General features: G+C 46.5%; 1 protein-coding gene across 1 annotated transcript in view; it reads right to left on the bottom strand.

Moving 5' to 3' along the window:
- Window positions 1-21,496, bottom strand: part of LOC138283785 (uncharacterized) — a 56,186-nt gene that overhangs the window by 11,645 nt on the left and 23,045 nt on the right. Inside the window, exons 5-6 of the mRNA XM_069221866.1 lie at window positions 18,851-18,978; window positions 13,193-13,346 (exon numbers count right to left, since the gene is read on the bottom strand). Of these exons, the coding sequence (XP_069077967.1) occupies window positions 13,193-13,346; window positions 18,851-18,978 (282 nt within the window). The remainder of the gene's footprint in view (window positions 1-13,192; window positions 13,347-18,850; window positions 18,979-21,496) is intronic.

Genomic DNA, 21,496 nt, shown 5'->3' with positions numbered 1-21,496 from the left:
CCATATTTTTGGCCCTAACGGGGGAACGCCCCCTCTGCATACATTTTGCCTGGCGCAGGCATATTGTAGCACAAAGGGTTACAAAGTGGATGCATGCGAAACTTTGTAAATTTGGCGCAGTGATTCCGGCCTCGTTGAGCCACATTAGCGTTAAAAAAAAAAAGGATGCACTTGCAGTCACATGTCAGCATCTGGAAATGTGTGTTCTGAATATGTGCATGAATGATTACACATACAGGTATTCCAGTGGATGAGTAAGTGTTGGACATACTTCAGGAATTCTTGGAGAACTCCTAAAAAGCTAGAATTTTACGCCAAGGTTAAGCATAACACTTCAAGAGTGAATTTGAGGCTTCTTTTAACAACAGTTTTTTTTTAAATCAAGACATAAATATTCAACGGCTCCTCAGCACTTACTTTGGATCAAAGCCCACTAAGGCCTTGGCGGAGGGGTCAAATAACACAGTGGTCTGGGCATCGTCTAGGAAGTCCTACGTGAAAATCAGAAGCACCGTTGGCTAGCTGGCATACATGGTGAGGATTTACTGGCCTCATGGATTACAAATCCTGTGGGAACACACAGGTTTGGTGTTTTCCAACCGGAAGGTGCTGGAAGCATGAGAAATGCCAGGTAACCAGGTTAAATAGAAGAAAATATGTGGAACTCAGCCCAAAACACTGTGAGCAGCGGGAGATTACCAGGACAGCGCAGTGATAATGGGCCCCCTTAAACTGTAGCTGCCAGAACCGTAGCTATCATTGGTGTAGCAGGTGCAGTGGCACCAGGGCCCACTGCCCCTGATAAATGCTGCAGTTTGCCACCCTTACAGTAGTCAAAGGAGTCACTTTCCTTGCTTGCACCAGGGTCCATGGTATCCATGCTATGCTAATGCACACAGCTCCCAATATTACATTTTATAGACTGATGGTAGCAATCCTGCAGAGCAGCACCTCAGACCACCTAGCTCATGATTGGAAACCAGAAGTACCAGGCGGCACCCCGGACTTAGGGAGGCCGTACTAGACTGGCCAGAGAGTCAGAACTAAACCAACCCACTGGTGGTAGGAGGCCAGGCGCCTGGTGGTATAGTGCTGAGTCATTCAGAGTGCAGCGCAACGGTGATGTATCAATGGGCCCCGGTCATCATTACGCACAATATGGAAACATTTCTCACTTAAGCCAAGACCAAAGACAAACATACTTCCAAACACATGCCCACCCGCCCACGAGGTCAGCATGCCGTTCGTATGAACGAGCACTTCAGTACCACACGTGATGATAGTAAGCAGTTTACAAATGCCATAATGCAGTGTTTGGTTCCTCATTCCTGAGGGTATTTAAGCCACAAAAACTACAGAGAAGCATTTAAGAAAGAGAAAACTGTTGGCTACGACTAGTGACTGACCACATGAGAAGTCAGGGAGATCCTTCTCAGAACGAAATGAAAAAATTGACTGTCCAAATCCGCTAGGGGATGTTTTGTAGTAAACAACTACAAGTGAAATCCACCCACGCTCCTATGGTACCATCTTCGATCTGCTTTAGGTATGAACACTTGGTCTTGTCATCAAGGAAAAGAGGGTGTATGGGGCTTGAGCATGAATGAATCGTGCACACATTTGCACTGTAAGTAGATCACATTATGTTGTATCTAATAGTCCCAGAAAGGTCTACATCAAAGTAACCGATGGCATGAGAGCAATATCAATCCTTTCAGGGGATTGAGGCCAACCCTACTAAGTCCGTCTAATCAACCGGACTACAATACTTTGTTCGGTAAGATTGTGGAAAGTGAAAGAATCAGGCTTCTAGGCATTCACATTGCATGAGTGGAACATTTTGAACTCAATTATGGACCTGTTGTGATAGCCCTTGATGTTGACTTGCAGCTGACTATCCCAAGGCTGGACAGAATGTCTTCCATCAACATGCAAGCGCTGCCTGGATTGAACTGATCTTCATGCATCCATCCGAAGTCCTAGAACCCGAGGTCAGAAGAACAAACAGGGCTATCCTCCGAGGTGTTGGAATAGTATGCAGCCAAGGTCCTTGATGGAGGTGTTGGTAAGATCAAAAAATGAACATGGATTCACCTTTTCTGAAACAACAGATTGTAGACCTGTACAACTAATTGGCTGACCAAATGAGAGACAATTTACAGGCTCGGTGAACCCTGCTGGTGGACTGCTGAGTGGATCCCTAGCCAGGCACTTGGGGTGAGCTCTCGGAGACATTCAGTGGAAGGTCGAATTACATTTTGCAGTGGTGTGAATAGACTCCACTCAAGGATCAACAAGGCTGCAAACTTTAGTATAAATCTCTTACCTTTTGATAGTTACTTGCTCTGTCTAGCATCATGCGTGTATCGAAACTTTAGTGTAAGGAAATGCCTCCTTGGCATGGTTGCCCCCTGACTTTTTGCCTTTGCTGATGCTATGTTTACAATTGAAAGTGTGCTGAGGCCTGCTAACCAGGCCCCAGCACCAGTGTTCTTTCCCTAACCTGTACTTTTGTATCCACAATTGGCAGACCCTGGCATCCAGATAAGTCCCTTGTAACTGGTACTTCTAGTACCAAGGGCCCTGATGCCAAGGAAGGTCTCTAAGGGCTGCAGCATGTCTTATGCCACCCTGGAGACCTCTCACTCAGCACAGACACACTGCTTGCCAGCTTGTGTGTGCTAGTGAGGACAAAACGAGTAAGTCGACATGGCACTCCCCTCAGGGTGCCATGCCAGCCTCTCACTGCCTATGCAGTATAGGTAAGACACCCCTCTAGCAGGCCTTACAGCCCTAAGGCAGGGTGCACTATACCATAGGTGAGGGTACCAGTGCATGAGCATGGTACCCCTACAGTGTCTAAACAAAACCTTAGACATTGTAAGTGCAGGGTAGCCATAAGAGTATATGGTCTGGGAGTTTGTCAAACACGAACTCCACAGCACCATAATGGCTACACTGAAAACTGGGAAGTTTGGTATCAAACTTCTCAGCACAATAAATGCACACTGATGCCAGTGTACATTTTATTGTCAAATACACCCCAGAGGGCACCTTAGAGGTGCCCCCTGAAACTTAACCGACTATCTGTGTAGGCTGACTAGTTTTAGCAGCCTGCCACAAACCGAGACATGTTGCTGGCCCCATGGGGAGAGTGCCTTTGTCACTCTGAGGCCAGTAACAAAGCCTGCACTGGGTGGAGATGCTAACACCTTCCCCAGGCAGGAATTGTCACACCTGGCGGTGAGCCTCAAAGGCTCACCTCCTTTGTGCCAACCCAGCAGGACACTCCAGCTAGTGGAGTTGCCCGCCCCCTCCGGCCAGGCCCCACTTTTGGCGACAAGGCCGGAGAAAATAATGAGAAAAACAAGGAGGAGTCACTGGCCAGTCAGGACAGCCCCTAAGGTGTCCTGAGCTGAAGTGACTCTAACTTTTAGAAATCCTCCATCTTGCAGATGGAGGATTCCCCCAATAGGGTTAGGATTGTGACCCCCTCCCCTTGGGAGGAGGCACAAAGAGGGTGTACCCACCCTCAGGGCTAGTAGCCATTGGCTACTAACCCCCCAGACCTAAACACGCCCTTAAATTTAGTATTTAAGGGCTACCCTGAACCCTAGAAAATTAGATTCCTGCAACTACAAGAAGAAGGACTGCCTAGCTGAAAACCCCTGCAGAGGAAGACCAGAAGACGACAACTGCCTTGGCTCCAGAAACTCACCGGCCTGTCTCCTGCCTTCCAAAGATCCTGCTCCAGCGACGCCTTCCAAAGGGACCAGCGACCTCGACATCCTCTGAGGACTGCCCCTGCTTCGAAAAGACAAGAAACTCCCGAGGACAGCGGACCTGCTCCAAGAAAAGCTGCAACTTTGTTTCCAGCAGCTTTAAAGAACCCTGCAAGCTCCCCGCAAGAAGCGTGAGACTTGCAACACTGCACCCGGCGACCCCGACTCGGCTGGTGGCGATCCAACACCTCAGGAGGGACCCCAGGACTACTCTGATACTGTGAGTACCAAAACCTGTCCCCCCTGAGCCCCCACAGCGCCGCCTGCAGAGGGAATCCCGAGGCTTCCCCTGACCGCGACTCTTTGAACCTAAAGTCCCGACGCCTGGGAGAGACCCTGCACCCGCAGCCCCCAGGACCTGAAGGACCGGACTTTCACTGGAGAAGTGACCCCCAGGAGTCCCTCTCCCTTGCCCAAGTGGAGGTTTCCCCGAGGAATCCCCCCCTTGCCTGCCTGCAGCGCTGAAGAGATCCCGAGATCTCTCATAGACTAACACTGCGAACCCGACGCTTGTTTCTACACTGCACCCGGCCGCCCCCGCGCCGCTGAGGGTGAAATTTCTGTGTGGACTTGTGTCCCCCCCGGTGCCCTACAAAACCCCCCTGGTCTGCCCTCCGAAGACGCGGGTACTTACCTGCAAGCAGACCGGAACCGGGGCACCCCCTTCTCTCCATTCTAGCCTATGTGTTTTGGGCACCACTTTGAACTCTGCACCTGACCGGCCCTGAGCTGCTGGTGTGGTGACTTTGGGGTTGCTCTGAACCCCCAACGGTGGGCTACCTTGGACCAAGAACTAAGCCCTGTAAGTGTCTTACTTACCTGGTTAACCTAACAAATACTTACCTCCCCTAGGAACTGTGAAAATTGCACTAAGTGTCCACTTTTGAAACAGCTATTCGTGAATAACTTGAAAAGTATACATGCAATTTTGATGATTTGAAGTTCCTAAAGTACTTACCTGCAATACCTTTCGAATGAGATATTACATGTAGAATTTGAACCTGTGGTTCTTAAAATAAACTAAGAAAAGATATTTTTCTATACAAAAACCTATTGGCTGGATTTGTCTCTGAGTGTGTGTACCTCATTTATTGTCTATGTGTATGTACAACAAATGCTTAACACTACTCCTTGGATAAGCCTACTGCTCGACCACACTACCACAAAATAGAGCATTAGTATTATCTCTTTTTGCCACTATCTTACCTCTAAGGGGAACCCTTGGACTCTGTGCATACTATTCCTTACTTTGAAATAGTGCATACAGAGCCAACTTCCTACATTGGTGGATCAGCGGTGGGGTACAAGACTTTGCATTTGCTGGACTACTCAGCCAATACCTGATCACACGACAAATTCCAAAATTGTCATTAGAAATTCATTTTTGCAATTTGAAATTTTTCTAAATTCTTAAAAGTCCTGCTAGGGCCTTGTGTGTTAAGTCCCTGTTTAGCATTGTCTTTTAGAGTTTAAAAGTTTGTTAAAAGTTTGAAATTAGATTCTAGAAACAGTTTTAGATTCTTTAAAAAGTATTCCAACTCTTAGCAGAATAATGTCTGATACAGAGATGCAGGTGGTGGAACTCGACACCACCCCTTACCTCCATCTTAAGATGAGGGAGCTAAGGTCTCTCTGTAATATCAAAAAAATAACCATTGGCTCCAGACCTACCAAAATTCAGCTCCAGGAGCTGTTGGCAGAGTTTGAAAAAGCCAACCCCTCTGATGATGACCTCACAGAGGAAGAAATTAGTGACTTGGAGGCCAATGTCCCTCCTCCAGTCCTAAATAGGGAGAACAGGACCCCTCAAGTCCTGTCTCCAACTGTGTTAGTCAGAAATAGTGAGTCCCTCACAGGAGGGTCCCACATTTCTGAAATCACTGAGGATGCTCTCAGTGAAGATGACCTCCTGTTAGCCAGGATGGCCAAAAGATTGGCTTTAGAGAGACAGCTCCTAGCCATAGAAAGGGAAAGACAAGAGATGGGCCTAGGACCCATCAATGGTGGCAGCAATATAAATAGGGTCAGAGATTCTCCTGACATGTTAAAAATCCCCAAAGGGATTGTGACAAAATTTGAAGATGGTGATGACATCACCAAGTGGTTCACAGCTTTTGAGAGGGCTTGTGTAACCAGAAAAGTGAACAGATCTCACTGGGGTGCTCTCCTTTGGGAAATGTTCACTGGAAAGTGTAGGGATAGACTCCTCACACTCTCTGGAAAAGATGCAGAATCTTATGACCTCATGAAGGGTACCCTGATTGAGGGCTTTGGATTCTCCACTGAGGAGTACAGGATTAGGTTCAGGGGGGCTCAAAAATCCTCGAGCCAGACCTGGGTTGACTTTGTTGACTACTCAGTGAAAACACTAGATGGTTGGATTCAAGGCAGTGGTGTAAGTAATTATGATGGGCTGTACAATTTATTTGTAAAAGAACACCTGTTAAGTAATTGTTTCAATGATAAACTGCATCAGCATCTGGTAGACCTAGGACCAATTTCTCCCCAAGAATTGGGAAAGAAGGCGGACCATTGGGTCAAGACAAGGGTGTCCAAGACTTCAACAGGGGGTGACCAAAAGAAAGGGGTCACAAAGACTCCCCAGGGGAAGGGTGATGAGACAACCAAAACTAAAAATAGTAAAGAGTCTTCTACAGGCCCCCAAAAACCTGCACAGGAGGGTGGGCCCAGAGCCTCTTCACAAAACAATGGGTACAAGGGTAAAAACTTTGATCCCAAAAAGGCCTGGTGTCATAGCTGTAAACAGCATGGACACCAAACTGGAGACAAGGCCTGTCCCAAGAAAGGTTCCACTCCAAACTCCCATCCAGGTAACACTGGTATGGCTAGTCTCCAAGTGGGATCAACAGTGTGCCCAGAGCAAATCAGGGTCCACACTGAAGCTACTCTAGTTTCTGAGGGTGGGGTGGATTTAGCCACACTAGCTGTCTGGCCGCCTAACATGCAAAAATACAGACAGCAACTCTTAATTAATGGGACTAGAATAGAGGGCCTGAGGGATACAGGTGCCAGTGTCACCATGGTGACAGAGAAACTGGTTTCCCCTGGCCAATACCTGACTGGAAAAACTTACACAGTCACCAACGCTGACAATCAGAGAAAAGTACATCCCATGGCAATGGTTACTTTAGAATGGGGAGGGGTCAATGGCCTGAAACAGGTGGTGGTCTCCTCAAATATCCCAGTGGACTGTCTGCTTGGAAATGACCTGGAGTCCTCAGCATGGGCTGAGGTAGAACTAAAAACCCATGCAGCAATGCTGGGCATCCCTGAACTGGTGTGTGTGAAAACAAGAGCACAATGCAAGGCACAGGGTGAACAAGTAGAGCTGGAGTCTGGAAGAATGGCCCAGCCTACCAAGAGAACAGGAAAGTCAGTTGGGAAACCAACTACAACACAGCAAAAGAAAGGGAACCTCTCTTCTCAGGAAGAAGTTCTGCCCTCTGAGGGAACTGAGCCTTTGGAGCTTGAACCTTATCAGGTTGAGCTCTTAGGCCCAGGGGGACCCTCAAGGGAGGAGCTGTGTAAGGGACAAGAAACCTGTCCCTCTCTTGAAGGCCTTAGGCAGCAAGCTGCTGAAGAGTCCAAAGGCAAGAAAAATGGAACGCATAGGGTCTATTGGGAAGATGGACTCCTGTACACTGAGGCCAGAGACCCCAAACCTGGTGCCACTAGGAGAGTGGTAGTGCCTCAGCTGTTCAGGAAGTTCATCCTAACATTGGCCCATGACATTCCCCTTGCTGGACATTTGGGACAAACCCAGACGTGGGAGAGGTTAGTCAACCACTTCTACTGGCCCAATATGTCCAACATGGTTAAGGAGTTTTGCCTCTCCTGCCCCACCTGTCAAGCCAGTGGTAAGACAGGTGGGCATCCAAAGGCCCCCCTCATTCCACTTCCAGTGGTGGGGGTTCCCTTTGAAAGAGTGGGTGTGGACATAGTTGGTCCACTAGAACCTCCCACAGCCTCAGGAAATATGTATATCCTGGTAGTAGTGGATCATGCTACCAGGTATCCTGAAGCTATTCCCCTTAGGTCGACTACTGCCCCTGCAGTAGCCAAGGCCCTCATTGGTATCTTTACCAGAGTGGGTTTCCCTAAGGAGGTGGTGTCTGACAGAGGTACCAACTTCATGTCAGCATACCTAAAGCACATGTGGAATGAGTGTGGAGTGACTTATAAATTCACTACACCATACCATCCACAAACTAATGGCTTGGTTGAGAGATTCAACAAGACATTAAAAGGCATGATCATGGGGCTCCCAGAAAAGCTCAAAAGGAGATGGGATGTCCTCTTGCCATGTCTGCTTTTCGCTTACAGAGAGGTGCCACAGAAGGGAGTAGGATTCTCACCCTTTGAACTTCTGTTTGGTCATCCTGTAAGGGGACCACTTGCCCTTGTTAAAGAAGGCTGGGAGAGACCTCTCCATGAGCCTAAACAGGACATAGTGGACTATGTACTTGGCCTTCGCTCTAGAATGGCAGAGTACATGGAAAAGGCAACCAAAAACCTTGAGGCCAGCCAACAGCTCCAGAAGTTTTGGTATGACCAAAAGGCTGCACTGGTTGAGTTCCAACCAGGGCAGAAAGTCTGGGTTCTGGAGCCTGTGGCTCCCAGGGCACTCCAGGACAAATGGAGTGGCCCTTACCCAGTACTAGAAAGGAAGAGTCAGGTCACCTACCTGGTGGACCTGGGCACAAGCAGGAGCCCCAAGAGGGTGATCCATGTAAACCGCCTTAAGCTCTTCCACGACAGGGCTGATGTCAATCTGTTGATGGTAACAGATGAGGATCAGGAGGCAGAGAGTGAACCTCTCCCTGATCTTCTGTCATCAGACCCAAAAGATGGCACAGTAGATGGAGTGATCTACTCAGACACCCTCTCTGGCCAACAGCAAGCTGATTGTAGGAGAGTCCTACAACAGTTTCTTGAACTCTTCTCCTTAACCCCTGGTCAGACACACCTGTGTACCCATGATGTGGACACAGGAGACAGCATGCCTGTCAAGAACAAAATCTTTAGACAATCTGACCATGTTAAGGAAAGCATCAAGGTGGAAGTCCACAAGATGCTGGAATTGGGAGTAATTGAGCGCTCTGACAGCCCCTGGGCTAGCTCAGTGGTCTTAGTCCCCAAACCTCACACCAAAGATGGAAAGAAAGAGATGAGGTTTTGTGTGGACTACAGAGGGCTCAATTCTGTCACCAAGACAGATGCTCATCCAATCCCAAGAGCTGATGAGCTCATAGATAAATTAGGTGCTGCCAAATTCTTAAGTACCTTTGACTTGACAGCAGGGTACTGGCAAATAAAAATGGCACCTGGAGCAAAAGAGAAAACAGCATTCTCCACCCCTGATGGGCATTATCAGTTTACTGTTATGCCCTTTGGTTTAAAGAATGCCCCTGCCACCTTCCAAAGGTTGGTGAATCAAGTCCTTGCTGGCTTGGAGTCCTTCAGCACAGCTTATCTTGATGATATTGCTGTCTTTAGCTCCACCTGGCAGGATCACCTGGTCCACCTGAAGAAGGTTTTGAAGGCTCTGCAATCTGCAGGCCTCTCTATCAAGGCATCCAAATGCCAGATAGGGCAGGGAACTGTGGTTTACTTGGGACACCTTGTAGGTGGAGACCAAGTTCAGCCACTCCAACCCAAGATCCAGACTATTCTGGACTGGGTAGCTCCAAAAACCCAGACTCAAGTCAGGGCATTCCTTGGCTTGACTGGGTATTACAGGAGGTTTGTGAAGGGATATGGATCCATTGTGACAGCCCTCACTGAACTCACCTCCAAGAAAATGCCCAAGAAAGTAAACTGGACTGTGGAATGCCAACAGGCCTTTGACACCCTGAAACAGGCAATGTGCTCAGCACCAGTTCTCAAAGCTCCAGATTATTCTAAGCAGTTCATTGTGCAGACTGATGCCTCTGAACATGGGATAGGGGCAGTTTTGTCCCAAACAAATGATGATGGCCTTGACCAGCCTGTTGCTTTCATTAGCAGGAGGTTACTCCCCAGGGAGCAGCGTTGGAGTGCCATTGAGAGGGAGGCCTTTGCTGTGGTTTGGTCCCTGAAGAAGCTGAGACCATACCTCTTTGGGACTCACTTCCTAGTTCAAACTGACCACAGACCTCTCAAATGGCTGATGCAAATGAAAGGTGAAAATCCTAAACTGTTGAGGTGGTCCATCTCCCTACAGGGAATGGACTTTATAGTGGAACACAGACCTGGGACTGCCCATGCCAATGCAGATGGCCTTTCCAGGTTCTTCCACTTAGAAAATGAAGACTCTCTTGGGAAAGGTTAGTCTCATCCTCTTTCGTTTGGGGGGGGGTTGTGTAAGGAAATGCCTCCTTGGCATGGTTGCCCCCTGACTTTTTGCCTTTGCTGATGCTATGTTTACAATTGAAAGTGTGCTGAGGCCTGCTAACCAGGCCCCAGCACCAGTGTTCTTTCCCTAACCTGTACTTTTGTATCCACAATTGGCAGACCCTGGCATCCAGATAAGTCCCTTGTAACTGGTACTTCTAGTACCAAGGGCCCTGATGCCAAGGAAGGTCTCTAAGGGCTGCAGCATGTCTTATGCCACCCTGGAGACCTCTCACTCAGCACAGACACACTGCTTGCCAGCTTGTGTGTGCTAGTGAGGACAAAACGAGTAAGTCGACATGGCACTCCCCTCAGGGTGCCATGCCAGCCTCTCACTGCCTATGCAGTATAGGTAAGACACCCCTCTAGCAGGCCTTACAGCCCTAAGGCAGGGTGCACTATACCATAGGTGAGGGTACCAGTGCATGAGCATGGTACCCCTACAGTGTCTAAACAAAACCTTAGACATTGTAAGTGCAGGGTAGCCATAAGAGTATATGGTCTGGGAGTTTGTCAAACACGAACTCCACAGCACCATAATGGCTACACTGAAAACTGGGAAGTTTGGTATCAAACTTCTCAGCACAATAAATGCACACTGATGCCAGTGTACATTTTATTGTCAAATACACCCCAGAGGGCACCTTAGAGGTACCCCCTGAAACTTAACCGACTATCTGTGTAGGCTGACTAGTTTTAGCAGCCTGCCACAAACCGAGACATGTTGCTGGCCCCATGGGGAGAGTGCCTTTGTCACTCTGAGGCCAGTAACAAAGCCTGCACTGGGTGGAGATGCTAACACCTTCCCCAGGCAGGAATTGTCACACCTGGCGGTGAGCCTCAAAGGCTCACCTCCTTTGTGCCAACCCAGCAGGACACTCCAGCTAGTGGAGTTGCCCGCCCCCTCCGGCCAGGCCCCACTTTTGGCGACAAGGCCGGAGAAAATAATGAGAAAAACAAGGAGGAGTCACTGGCCAGTCAGGACAGCCCCTAAGGTGTCCTGAGCTGAAGTGACTCTAACTTTTAGAAATCCTCCATCTTGCAGATGGAGGATTCCCCCAATAGGGTTAGGATTGTGACCCCCTCCCCTTGGGAGGAGGCACAAAGAGGGTGTACCCACCCTCAGGGCTAGTAGCCATTGGCTACTAACCCCCCAGACCTAAACACGCCCTTAAATTTAGTATTTAAGGGCTACCCTGAACCCTAGAAAATTAGATTCCTGCAACTACAAGAAGAAGGACTGCCTAGCTGAAAACCCCTGCAGAGGAAGACCAGAAGACGACAACTGCCTTGGCTCCAGAAACTCACCGGCCTGTCTCCTGCCTTCCAAAGATCCTGCTCCAGCGACGCCTTCCAAAGGGACCAGCGACCTCGACATCCTCTGAGGACTGCCCCTGCTTCGAAAAGACAAGAAACTCCCGAGGACAGCGGACCTGCTCCAAGAAAAGCTGCAACTTTGTTTCCAGCAGCTTTAAAGAACCCTGCAAGCTCCCCGCAAGAAGCGTGAGACTTGCAACACTGCACCCGGCGACCCCGACTCGGCTGGTGGCGATCCAACACCTCAGGAGGGACCCCAGGACTACTCTGATACTGTGAGTACCAAAACCTGTCCCCCCTGAGCCCCCACAGCGCCGCCTGCAGAGGGAATCCCGAGGCTTCCCCTGACCGCGACTCTTTGAACCTAAAGTCCCGACGCCTGGGAGAGACCCTGCACCCGCAGCCCCCAGGACCTGAAGGACCGGACTTTCACTGGAGAAGTGACCCCCAGGAGTCCCTCTCCCTTGCCCAAGTGGAGGTTTCCCCGAGGAATCCCCCCCTTGCCTGCCTGCAGCGCTGAAGAGATCCCGAGATCTCTCATAGACTAACACTGCGAACCCGACGCTTGTTTCTACACTGCACCCGGCCGCCCCCGCGCCGCTGAGGGTGAAATTTCTGTGTGGACTTGTGTCCCCCCCGGTGCCCTACAAAACCCCCCTGGTCTGCCCTCCGAAGACGCGGGTACTTACCTGCAAGCAGACCGGAACCGGGGCACCCCCTTCTCTCCATTCTAGCCTATGTGTTTTGGGCACCACTTTGAACTCTGCACCTGACCGGCCCTGAGCTGCTGGTGTGGTGACTTTGGGGTTGCTCTGAACCCCCAACGGTGGGCTACCTTGGACCAAGAACTAAGCCCTGTAAGAGTCTTACTTACCTGGTTAACCTAACAAATACTTACCTCCCCTAGGAACTGTGAAAATTGCACTAAGTGTCCACTTTTGAAACAGCTATTCGTGAATAACTTGAAAAGTATACATGCAATTTTGATGATTTGAAGTTCCTAAAGTACTTACCTGCAATACCTTTCGAATGAGATATTACATGTAGAATTTGAACCTGTGGTTCTTAAAATAAACTAAGAAAAGATATTTTTCTATACAAAAACCTATTGGCTGGATTTGTCTCTGAGTGTGTGTACCTCATTTATTGTCTATGTGTATGTACAACAAATGCTTAACACTACTCCTTGGATAAGCCTACTGCTCAACCACACTACCACAAAATAGAGCATTAGTATTATCTCTTTTTGCCACTATCTTACCTCTAAAGGGAACCCTTGGACTCTGTGCATACTATTCCTTACTTTGAAATAGCACATACAGAGCCAACTTCCTACATTTAGACTCAGCATTTAACACATTTTTGTTCAGTGATGTTTGCGTGGTATTATAAGTGCAGTTCAGAGAAATACAGGATTTCTTAAAAATATTTGAAGTATACGCTTAAGCACTGAGGGAAGAGTGTGTGTGCCTTCTCAGAGCCCATACTCATGTTATTAATTAGTCACTTCAGCTCATTAATGCATATATTTCACTTTTTTTAAGTGGCGGCTTCATTTCTCTTTGTGGAACGGCCAAACGATTTACGACCCCATATCTATCGTCCAAACTGTTCACCAGGTGCAATTTTTTGCTTTAAAAACACAATCGATTGCAGCGATGATGACTACCCCTGCACACACGCTGCTTGTTGGCACTTACAAGCCCCGGGGCAGTGACGAGCGGTTGGAATTCTTGATTTCCGTGTCTGTTGCCAGGTTGCCGAGCAGGGACACACACAGGCTTTTGGCTTCGGTTTTGTTCAGCAGCTGCGAGGCACTTGGAGGGAAAACAGGATACAGGCCGGAGTACATGACTGGGGATGAGATGCCAAATGCTTTAGTTAGTATTTCGTATGAATAAATGATACAGTTAAATATACATTCACTGTTTGTGATGTTAGACGACATCTGGCTCCTGCTCACTGCTCTTTTGTCTATTGCAGAGGTAAAGTAGGACAAAAAACCTCCTCCTTCGAATCAAAGTGCTTCCCCCCAAATGTTGCTGTCCTTCCATTGAGTATCTTTAGGGCATGATTTAGATTTTGACGGAGGGGGTTACTTTGTCATAAACGTGATGGATATCCCGCCTGCCATATTATGATCCCATCATGGCCTATGGAGATTGTAACATGGCGGACGGGACATCCCCGAGTAACTTTCTTGTACACGTCCCACCCACCTACAACCCTCCGGGAGACAGTCAGATGCTTGCTACACTTCCGGGTTTGTATTAACAAGGTATCCAGGACTGGTTTCAGCACTCAGTCCACCACTGAGTATATATGGTCATCGGTAACCACATAATGGAATGACACACAAGCCGGGGTCACGGGTGACTGAGGCTCATGTCGCATTGCTTCTCTCAGAGGTCCGGTCTGTTTCCTTTTTAAGAGTTCTGGTTGGCAGACATGTGCCCTTTGCTTTTGCCACCTGATTGGCAGTAGCTGCCGCTCACACTGATACCCTGCATAGTTCCCTTGGAACAAGTCCTTGCCTGTGTGCGCATGTGCAGAGGGTGTGTGAACCAGCCTGGGTACGTGATTGGATGACTTCTGTGGCGCTCACTGTATGTCGGCTCTGTGAATGGGTACATGGAAGGGTGGAATATTATTCAAATTGAGCTGAACTTATCTGAGCAAAGAGTAATTCTGGGAGAGCCCTGTTGTTCCCTCTGTGTTGGTGACTGCACTCAGGGGAAAACTGGGAACTGGTGCTGAGGAAAGATGGATTTTAAATCTGTATTTGTATTTTGCATGAATACCACGTTGTAGAGTAGGCAGGTGGGAGATTTGAAAAAGTAGCTGGGAGAATGTATTTCCCCACTGACTTATACTGGAGCAGAGGCTACAGATATGTATGGTGACAATCAGCATTTCATTTTTGGCTTTTTAATAAGACAGTGCAAATAAAAACAGAGCTCTTAACTCTGTTTTTGTTTGCACTATGTAAAACTGCCAAAAATGAAATGTTGACGCCTGTCACATGCTCCAATCTCCCCCTCAAGAGTTAAGGACAAAACATTAACTTTTGATGTCAGAGGTAATACTTAGAGGGGAAGACTGGACATGCTTGACAAACATTTCATTCCTGCCAGTTTTCCAAAAGTCCCAAATTGAGTTTCTGCACGCAGGAATCGGGAGGTAGGAGTCAAACCTTGAAACCGGTAGTCTCCCGCCTGAATCGGGAGTGTTGACTTGTATAATTTTGTATTCTACTGTATTTATTTTGCCTCTTAACCTCCGATGTGAGCAACCACTGATTCGCATGAACGTATGCCTCTCCCAAAGTTGACTCTACAGACTGAGGTCTGCAAACGCTGCGAGTAAAACAGGACTTTTTAAAAACAAAATTGAGGTAGTTCTGTCTCTTTGGGACGCCCAACTTTGTCACTGGGGTCAGGCAATGCACGCCCTGCCCTCTTATACTCACTTTCATGTTTTGTTTTAAGGAACAGACTTTAGTGCCTGGAATCCTACAAAGGCTGTGGCTATGAAACATTTAGGTTGCTGCCAGCCAATCAGAACGGCTGGATTCTTGGATCCTCTGGAGCTCTGCAGATCTCACATTGAAAGCATTACTTTGTCCAAACGGATTAGTTTATTTTTAAAATGTATTTTCCTTAAGTACTTTCTGGTCGATATGTGCACACGATCCAAGCATACATGGTCAAGCCATACAAATGACCCTTCCAAGCCCACCAACCATTTTTGTAATGTAAGAATTTTATAAGCTCCAGAACAAATTTACACTGAACCTTCAAAATTGCTCCATTCTGAGTAAAGTTCTAGGTTTTTGCTAATCTTGGTGTAATTGTGGAGCACAACTTCTTATAGGAGCTTAAATGAGAAGGATAAATGTTGTTGTCCCTCCAACAACTTTTCTACCTCTGTACGTATCTCCGCAAAAACTGACATCCCAAAGTGTTTCCAAATGAACCAAGCAAGTGCCAAATTTCTTGCAAATTCATCATCAGGCATCAAAGTAGCTACCACTGACTGTGTAATGTGTATTAAAATACATTTGCTGTGTGTGATATCACAAACAGTGACCAGAAATGTTTCTATGAAATGCTTTGCAGGAGTATGTGTGTTTTTATTGGAGATATGTTTCTGCTCCATTAAAAGGAAATTGAATTATGCATAATTTCCACACCATGGGTATCTCGATTCTAAGATCTTGTCTGCGGGATTCTACTCAGAGAGTCTGTCATAATACAAATATGAAGAAACAATCCACCATGGTCCGCTGGAGAAATGAAACACAGGACTGACTGATGTTATACAATCTTTCCCTGAATCTGGTCTAGATTGAGACCTGTGATAACAGTCTTCTACTCAGGATAGCTGCCAAAATCTCCTGGGAACATCTTGGTATTTTTCACAATCTCTGTTTGAAAACATCCTAAAGAAGTATGAGTGATTAATTCCAACTTTGCATGCCTATTGGGCCTCAGTGGTCACTGAGATCTGAGGTCTCACTCCTAGTATATTAGAGATATTTTTGTTACTCACAGACCACTGATGAAAGTTGGGATGGAGGACATATCACCACCAGCTTTTCCTTTGTTGGATGCTGCGTAACACATTGGTATGTGTTGGCTGCTTGTTGCAGTTACATGTCTTTTTAAATAGTATTCTTATTTTACTATTTATTTTGATCTCAAGTTTAAAAAAGAAGATCATCATCAAACCCTTACCTCACATATAATCTGGATTAACACAGTCAACTCTGCACTCAGATTAAAGCAACCTATCTCCCCTTTACTGATGGATCTCAACTGGCTCCACTTGCCACCCTCACCATCCTTATAACCAGCTTCATCAGCTACAAATCAAGACTGGCCTTCCACCCTATCTACCTGACAAACCCATCATCTCTGGTGGCTCTAGGCCCACCTTCAGCCAGGACACCATCAGACAAGAGACTAAGAAGTGCAAAAAAGAAAAGTAATAATGCAACAGGCGTCATGCATCTATGCACCCACTATGTGTTCTGCACCTCTGCATCTATGCACCCAGGATGTGGACCAACATCTCCGTACTGATCAAGAACGCTCCAATCGTCCTCCAAATCACTAATGTCCAGAAGTCACCTCAGTGAAGAGCAATAAATCATGATGAAGTAGCAGTCTACTTCTACTCTAAGAATGCAATTTGTCACTCAATGTCTGTGTCTTGACATTTGACTTGAACAACCTCCCTCTGCCCTAGGATAGGCTTGTGATATACAACCTCCATATATGTCATATTTTCTCTTGTGACCTTGGAGACATGTGATTCTGTGTGTTTATTCCACGGGCCATGGCCTACTGAGATTCATGCTTTACCTGAAGATCTTTTGATGCCTACTTCCAAATTCTGACACAAAGCCAGTTTGGTTCACACTTGTGAAGAAATGGTGGTCTCCTTCACTGGGAATACTACAATAGTAAAAAGGGGGGGTTGTACCTGAAAATATGCAATGAGATTAACTGTTCAAGCTTACTTTTTTGTTTCAAAAAGAGGCCAAGTGTAGACACTGTGGGCCTCATTTAGGACTCGACGGACGGGTTACTCCATCACAATGGTGATGGATATCCTGTCCACTGAAATCTAAATCCCATTACATTCCATGGGATTTAGATATCAGACCCACAGTGTCTTCAGCAGTCAACATGAATTCTATGGAAGTATTAACACATAGGAATGGAGGAATGGAATCCCTTTCAAGTAAGATAGATTGGACTAATTAGCAAGTAGTAAAATTGAGGTCACAAGGGGAGGCCGACAAGCTTTTAGCTTCCAAACTCAATTTTTGGAGCACAGACAACTGTGGGAGAGGTTGGGTGCCACTAGGCACAGGAATTTCAGTGCTTTGGAGGAGGGTTGGGAATTAGTGCAAACTCACTACAGATTGGTTCAGGGCATAGGGTCACCCATCACTAGTGTACTAGCACCCCACTTAGTGCTCTTGCATGACTCACTGGTACTTGAGACATTTCTTTGAACATTAGAGGAAAAAAAAAACTCCCTGCATGCTGCAAGAGAAAAACCAACTGCCCACTGAGGGGCATACACAAGTGGGTGACCACTTGAGTTGAATCTTTGTGTTCCGTAACGGCCAAGACAGTTTTCTGCTTCGGTCCACAGCATTTTTGGACCAGTCTCTGATGGGAAAACTGTTTCTCTGAAGAACTCCGCTTCAAGGAGCTATGTGTTGGGAAGCTGCAGCAACCCAGGACCCACAGCTAACTACTATCCTTGAGTAGATTGAACAAAGTGGATTGTATGCTGAAACGTCAGTCCTGCAAACCTGTGATACTGGGTGAGAAGAGTGTTGTAAAACTAAAGGTAGCTTTGCTGTCCGTTTACCACTGAGGTTCTTAGAAGGACAGAACAGACGACTGTTTGTATGCCTAACCATTTTCTCAAGCAGGCTGAGTGTTGTGGAACTTGCCTTCATTTTCTTAAGATTGCCACAACTTTGGAAATTTTGGGAAACATTCTCAAAACACCTCCATCTGACGAACATAGTGAATCAATACTAATTGGGTCCCTGACCTGTTTGTAGCATCTCTGTAGCTGTTTCCTCTTCAATAAGGAATCTCACTGAAATCTTCCCCACTATATCAGTTTTGAATAAGGGAATTTTTTTTGTGCATTATTTTTTATAAATTTCCAATTATTGCCATTATTTCATATTTGTTTTTCATCTAGTTCTTCATTTCTTAACTGGTTGTGCTGCTACACCAAACACTTTCATGCATTATCTGCAAGGATTGTCTCTATTCTAGCTCAGCGACTAAAGCTGAGCCAAGAAACTGTTTACCTGTGTGGACTGAACTGTGACTATTAGCCAACTGGCCAGCACCCACCTGGTCTACTTAGGGCAATCAGAAACTGAAAAGACAGGGCTGTGGGGTATGTATGACAGCTATCTGCTACATAGAAGAGGACCGTGCCATCACTTCAGCGATTCAGAAGAGAACTAAAGACCTGGATGTTCGAATGATTGGTCATTCCTCCAAGCACCAGCATACAACTCCAGCACCTTGAGACCCTCACAGGTGATTTGCTGCACTCTATAAATGTTTGAGTGATTGATAGAACAGCAGTGGGGTACATATCATAAATGAACATAATATAAAGTGGCACTAGAATCTTTGTTACAATGGATACTTCTAATATTTCACAAGAGCCTTCTAAATTCAGCTTTCAGGATCTGCATTAGCCCAAACCTTCTGAGAAATGCAATGTCTGCGAATGTGGTTCTCTTCTTTGTAGCATGATAGTGTATGGTGCATGAGCTTTCAAGTGTTAAGAAATTCACAAAAACTTACGGGCTGCTCGGAAGCAGAAGAAGGCAATTGCTTTGGAGTCCGTTTCGTTGGTACCTGTGCCATTGGTGCAGTTCAGCCCAGATAGGTCCATGAATTTATACTGAGTCACATTAGCCACCCAGCCAGCACTGAAAAAGACACAAAGCAGTAATGTTACGAATGACCAACATTTTTGATGCCAGGTCATTTATCAAAACAAAGAAAACAGAACCACTTCATTTGGATAAAACAACTGTCTGTCACTCGAAGATGAGGGGCAGAGGAGGGGGAGTCAGAAATCACAAGATGAAAATGTCCACAAATGTAGGATATCAGGACTTTAAATTGAAAATCAGATCCTAAAATTCAACAGAGCTGAAGAGTCTGACAAACAAGGACACTGTCGCCTTAGGCGTAAGGCTTAGTCAGATTATTTTGCTAAATATGAAACTTTTGCCCAGTGAGTGAGACAGTTCATGATAGGTTCATACTTAAAAAGTGACACTTGGCTCTGTTTTGTGTGGTTCCAAAAGACTTTGGGAGCTGAGAAAGTGGAGAGTAGAGATAGAAATACAGTGATCACTTCACCCAGGTTCAGTTACAGTTTACTCATATGAATTGACTGGATCCCCACCGGGAGCATGGGACTTCCCTGCTCAGCCTTGGTTCTCAACTCATGTAACTTCCAGACCAACACCCCAAGTGGCATAGCAACATTCCATGCAGCATCATACCCATGGTTGAGTGTGAAGACAACACATTGTATTCAGTGGCTTGAGGCAGTGAAACATGACGGTGCCCCAATGCAAGGTAAATGGAGGGGCCCTCCATATGGACTCATTCAGGAGCTCTAATGCCAGGGTACTGTGATGAAGGGTCCCCCCCTGCACCATGGGGTTCCAGGACCTATGTTACGCCACTAACTGTATTCACATAAACCAGGTGTGATATATTCCAGGTACTGAAAAACTCCATTCAAAGTTAGCATAGCCAAGGTAAGACATAAGCCTAGATTTAGGAAGAGCCTTGCAAGAACTATCGCCACATTAGCGTCATTTAGTTTACGCTAATGTGGTGATAGTGTGACAAAAACACCACGCCAATTTTTTCAAAGTGGCACAATGCATGCATTGTGCCACTTTATAAACCCTTGGGCCACAATATGCCTATGCCAGGCATAATGCAGCCAAGGGAGGGCGTTCCCCCATTAGGAGGCCTGCAAAAATGGCACAGTGGAATCTATGAGATTCCAATACGCCATTTTTAGCTGTATTTCTAACGTCTGCTCACAGCAGGGGTTAAAAGGAGGCACACCATTTTTCAAAATGGGCCTCTATGTACTTTGCAGGATTAGCGCCAACGTTTTTGACGCTTATTCTGCAAAGTACAGGAATAGCATAAAAAATGTTGATGCTATCGTCCCTAACCTGCGACATGGTGTGCCGTATCTTAAATACAGCACACACATGGTGGCGTTAGGGGGGTGCAATGGCCCGCAAGAAAAGTGGCGCATTATAACATGAAGCACCACTTTTCTTAAATCTGGGCCTTAATGTCTTAGAAGCATGTTATGTGAAGATTTTTTAAAAAGGATGGAAATTCCTGTGAATTCTGTGCATGATGAAGGACAGTGAAGAAGAGGGCATTAAGCTGGTAGTCATAGCAATGTAATCTACGAGTATGACATGTTGCTAGATTAGGTCCTGCCTGTAACATGCATAGGGCAACTACTTAGATTGGTTCAGGCTAACATCACAGTAGAAATGGAGGCAAATTGATCCTCCATCCAAAGACAGAGACAACCAGGTACATACCCTGTGATGCATCTCAGGATGCCTCGTAGTGCAGATGATAATAAAGCAATAATCAATGATCAGACCATCAAGATATACTACACACTTGAGCAGTCAAATCTAGTTTATATGGTGTTAAACTATTCTTTACCCAACAGTATGACCGGTTTATCCTCCATCCACTTATAACATTATAAAACCCAGGAAAGTTGCTTCCCTAATGGCTGTGTCACAGGTGTATATAGGGAATTTCTATAGAGAGTGTCTGTGCGTGACCCTGGGGAGAGCCTGCATGGCAGTGTATTAATGGAATGGTGTTCTTCCCCCTCACAGCTCACCCCATTGCTTTACGTGTTTGCCTGTTGCAAAAGAAGATGGAGATTGCAGAAGAAAAATAGTCCCATAGGTCAATATATGTGGCATAGTCTTGAGTTGTAGAAATAGCAGAAAAGTGCTAGCAGGAGGTTTGTATTCACACAAGTTGTTACGCATGCTTACCTAATTGCTCCTAATCCCCTATTCCCCCTATCCTCAGGCCCAGTCATCAGCAACACTTAATTGGTCTGCAGTCACTTCCCCCTTCTTTTCAAGGTTCCCTTCTTTGTTCTACCACTGCACTCTTGGTGCTCTTATTGGGGAATAGGAGCAATGGTCTGGGGGTGGAAGGATGGTCCTGATGTGGATCACCAGAACTGCCAGAGCTGCTGAGCAGCCAAACCTGTCCTCTCCAAAACCACAAAGCATCTGTGACTGTATCTATGTCCTTCGGAGTTGGCAAACCATACAATGAACTGCAACAAAGCAGAGCTGCCTCATAGGTGCTGGGAGCTTAGTGTCCAAGCATTCACTGTGTGGTAATGTTTCTCTGTTGGCT

This window comes from Pleurodeles waltl, chromosome 3_1 (assembly GCF_031143425.1).
Source record: "Pleurodeles waltl isolate 20211129_DDA chromosome 3_1, aPleWal1.hap1.20221129, whole genome shotgun sequence".
In the NCBI taxonomy this organism is placed as follows: Eukaryota; Metazoa; Chordata; class Amphibia; order Caudata; family Salamandridae; genus Pleurodeles; species Pleurodeles waltl.
The sequence above is the reverse complement of the archived record's forward strand: the minus strand, read 5'-3'. Positions and strand labels throughout refer to the sequence as shown.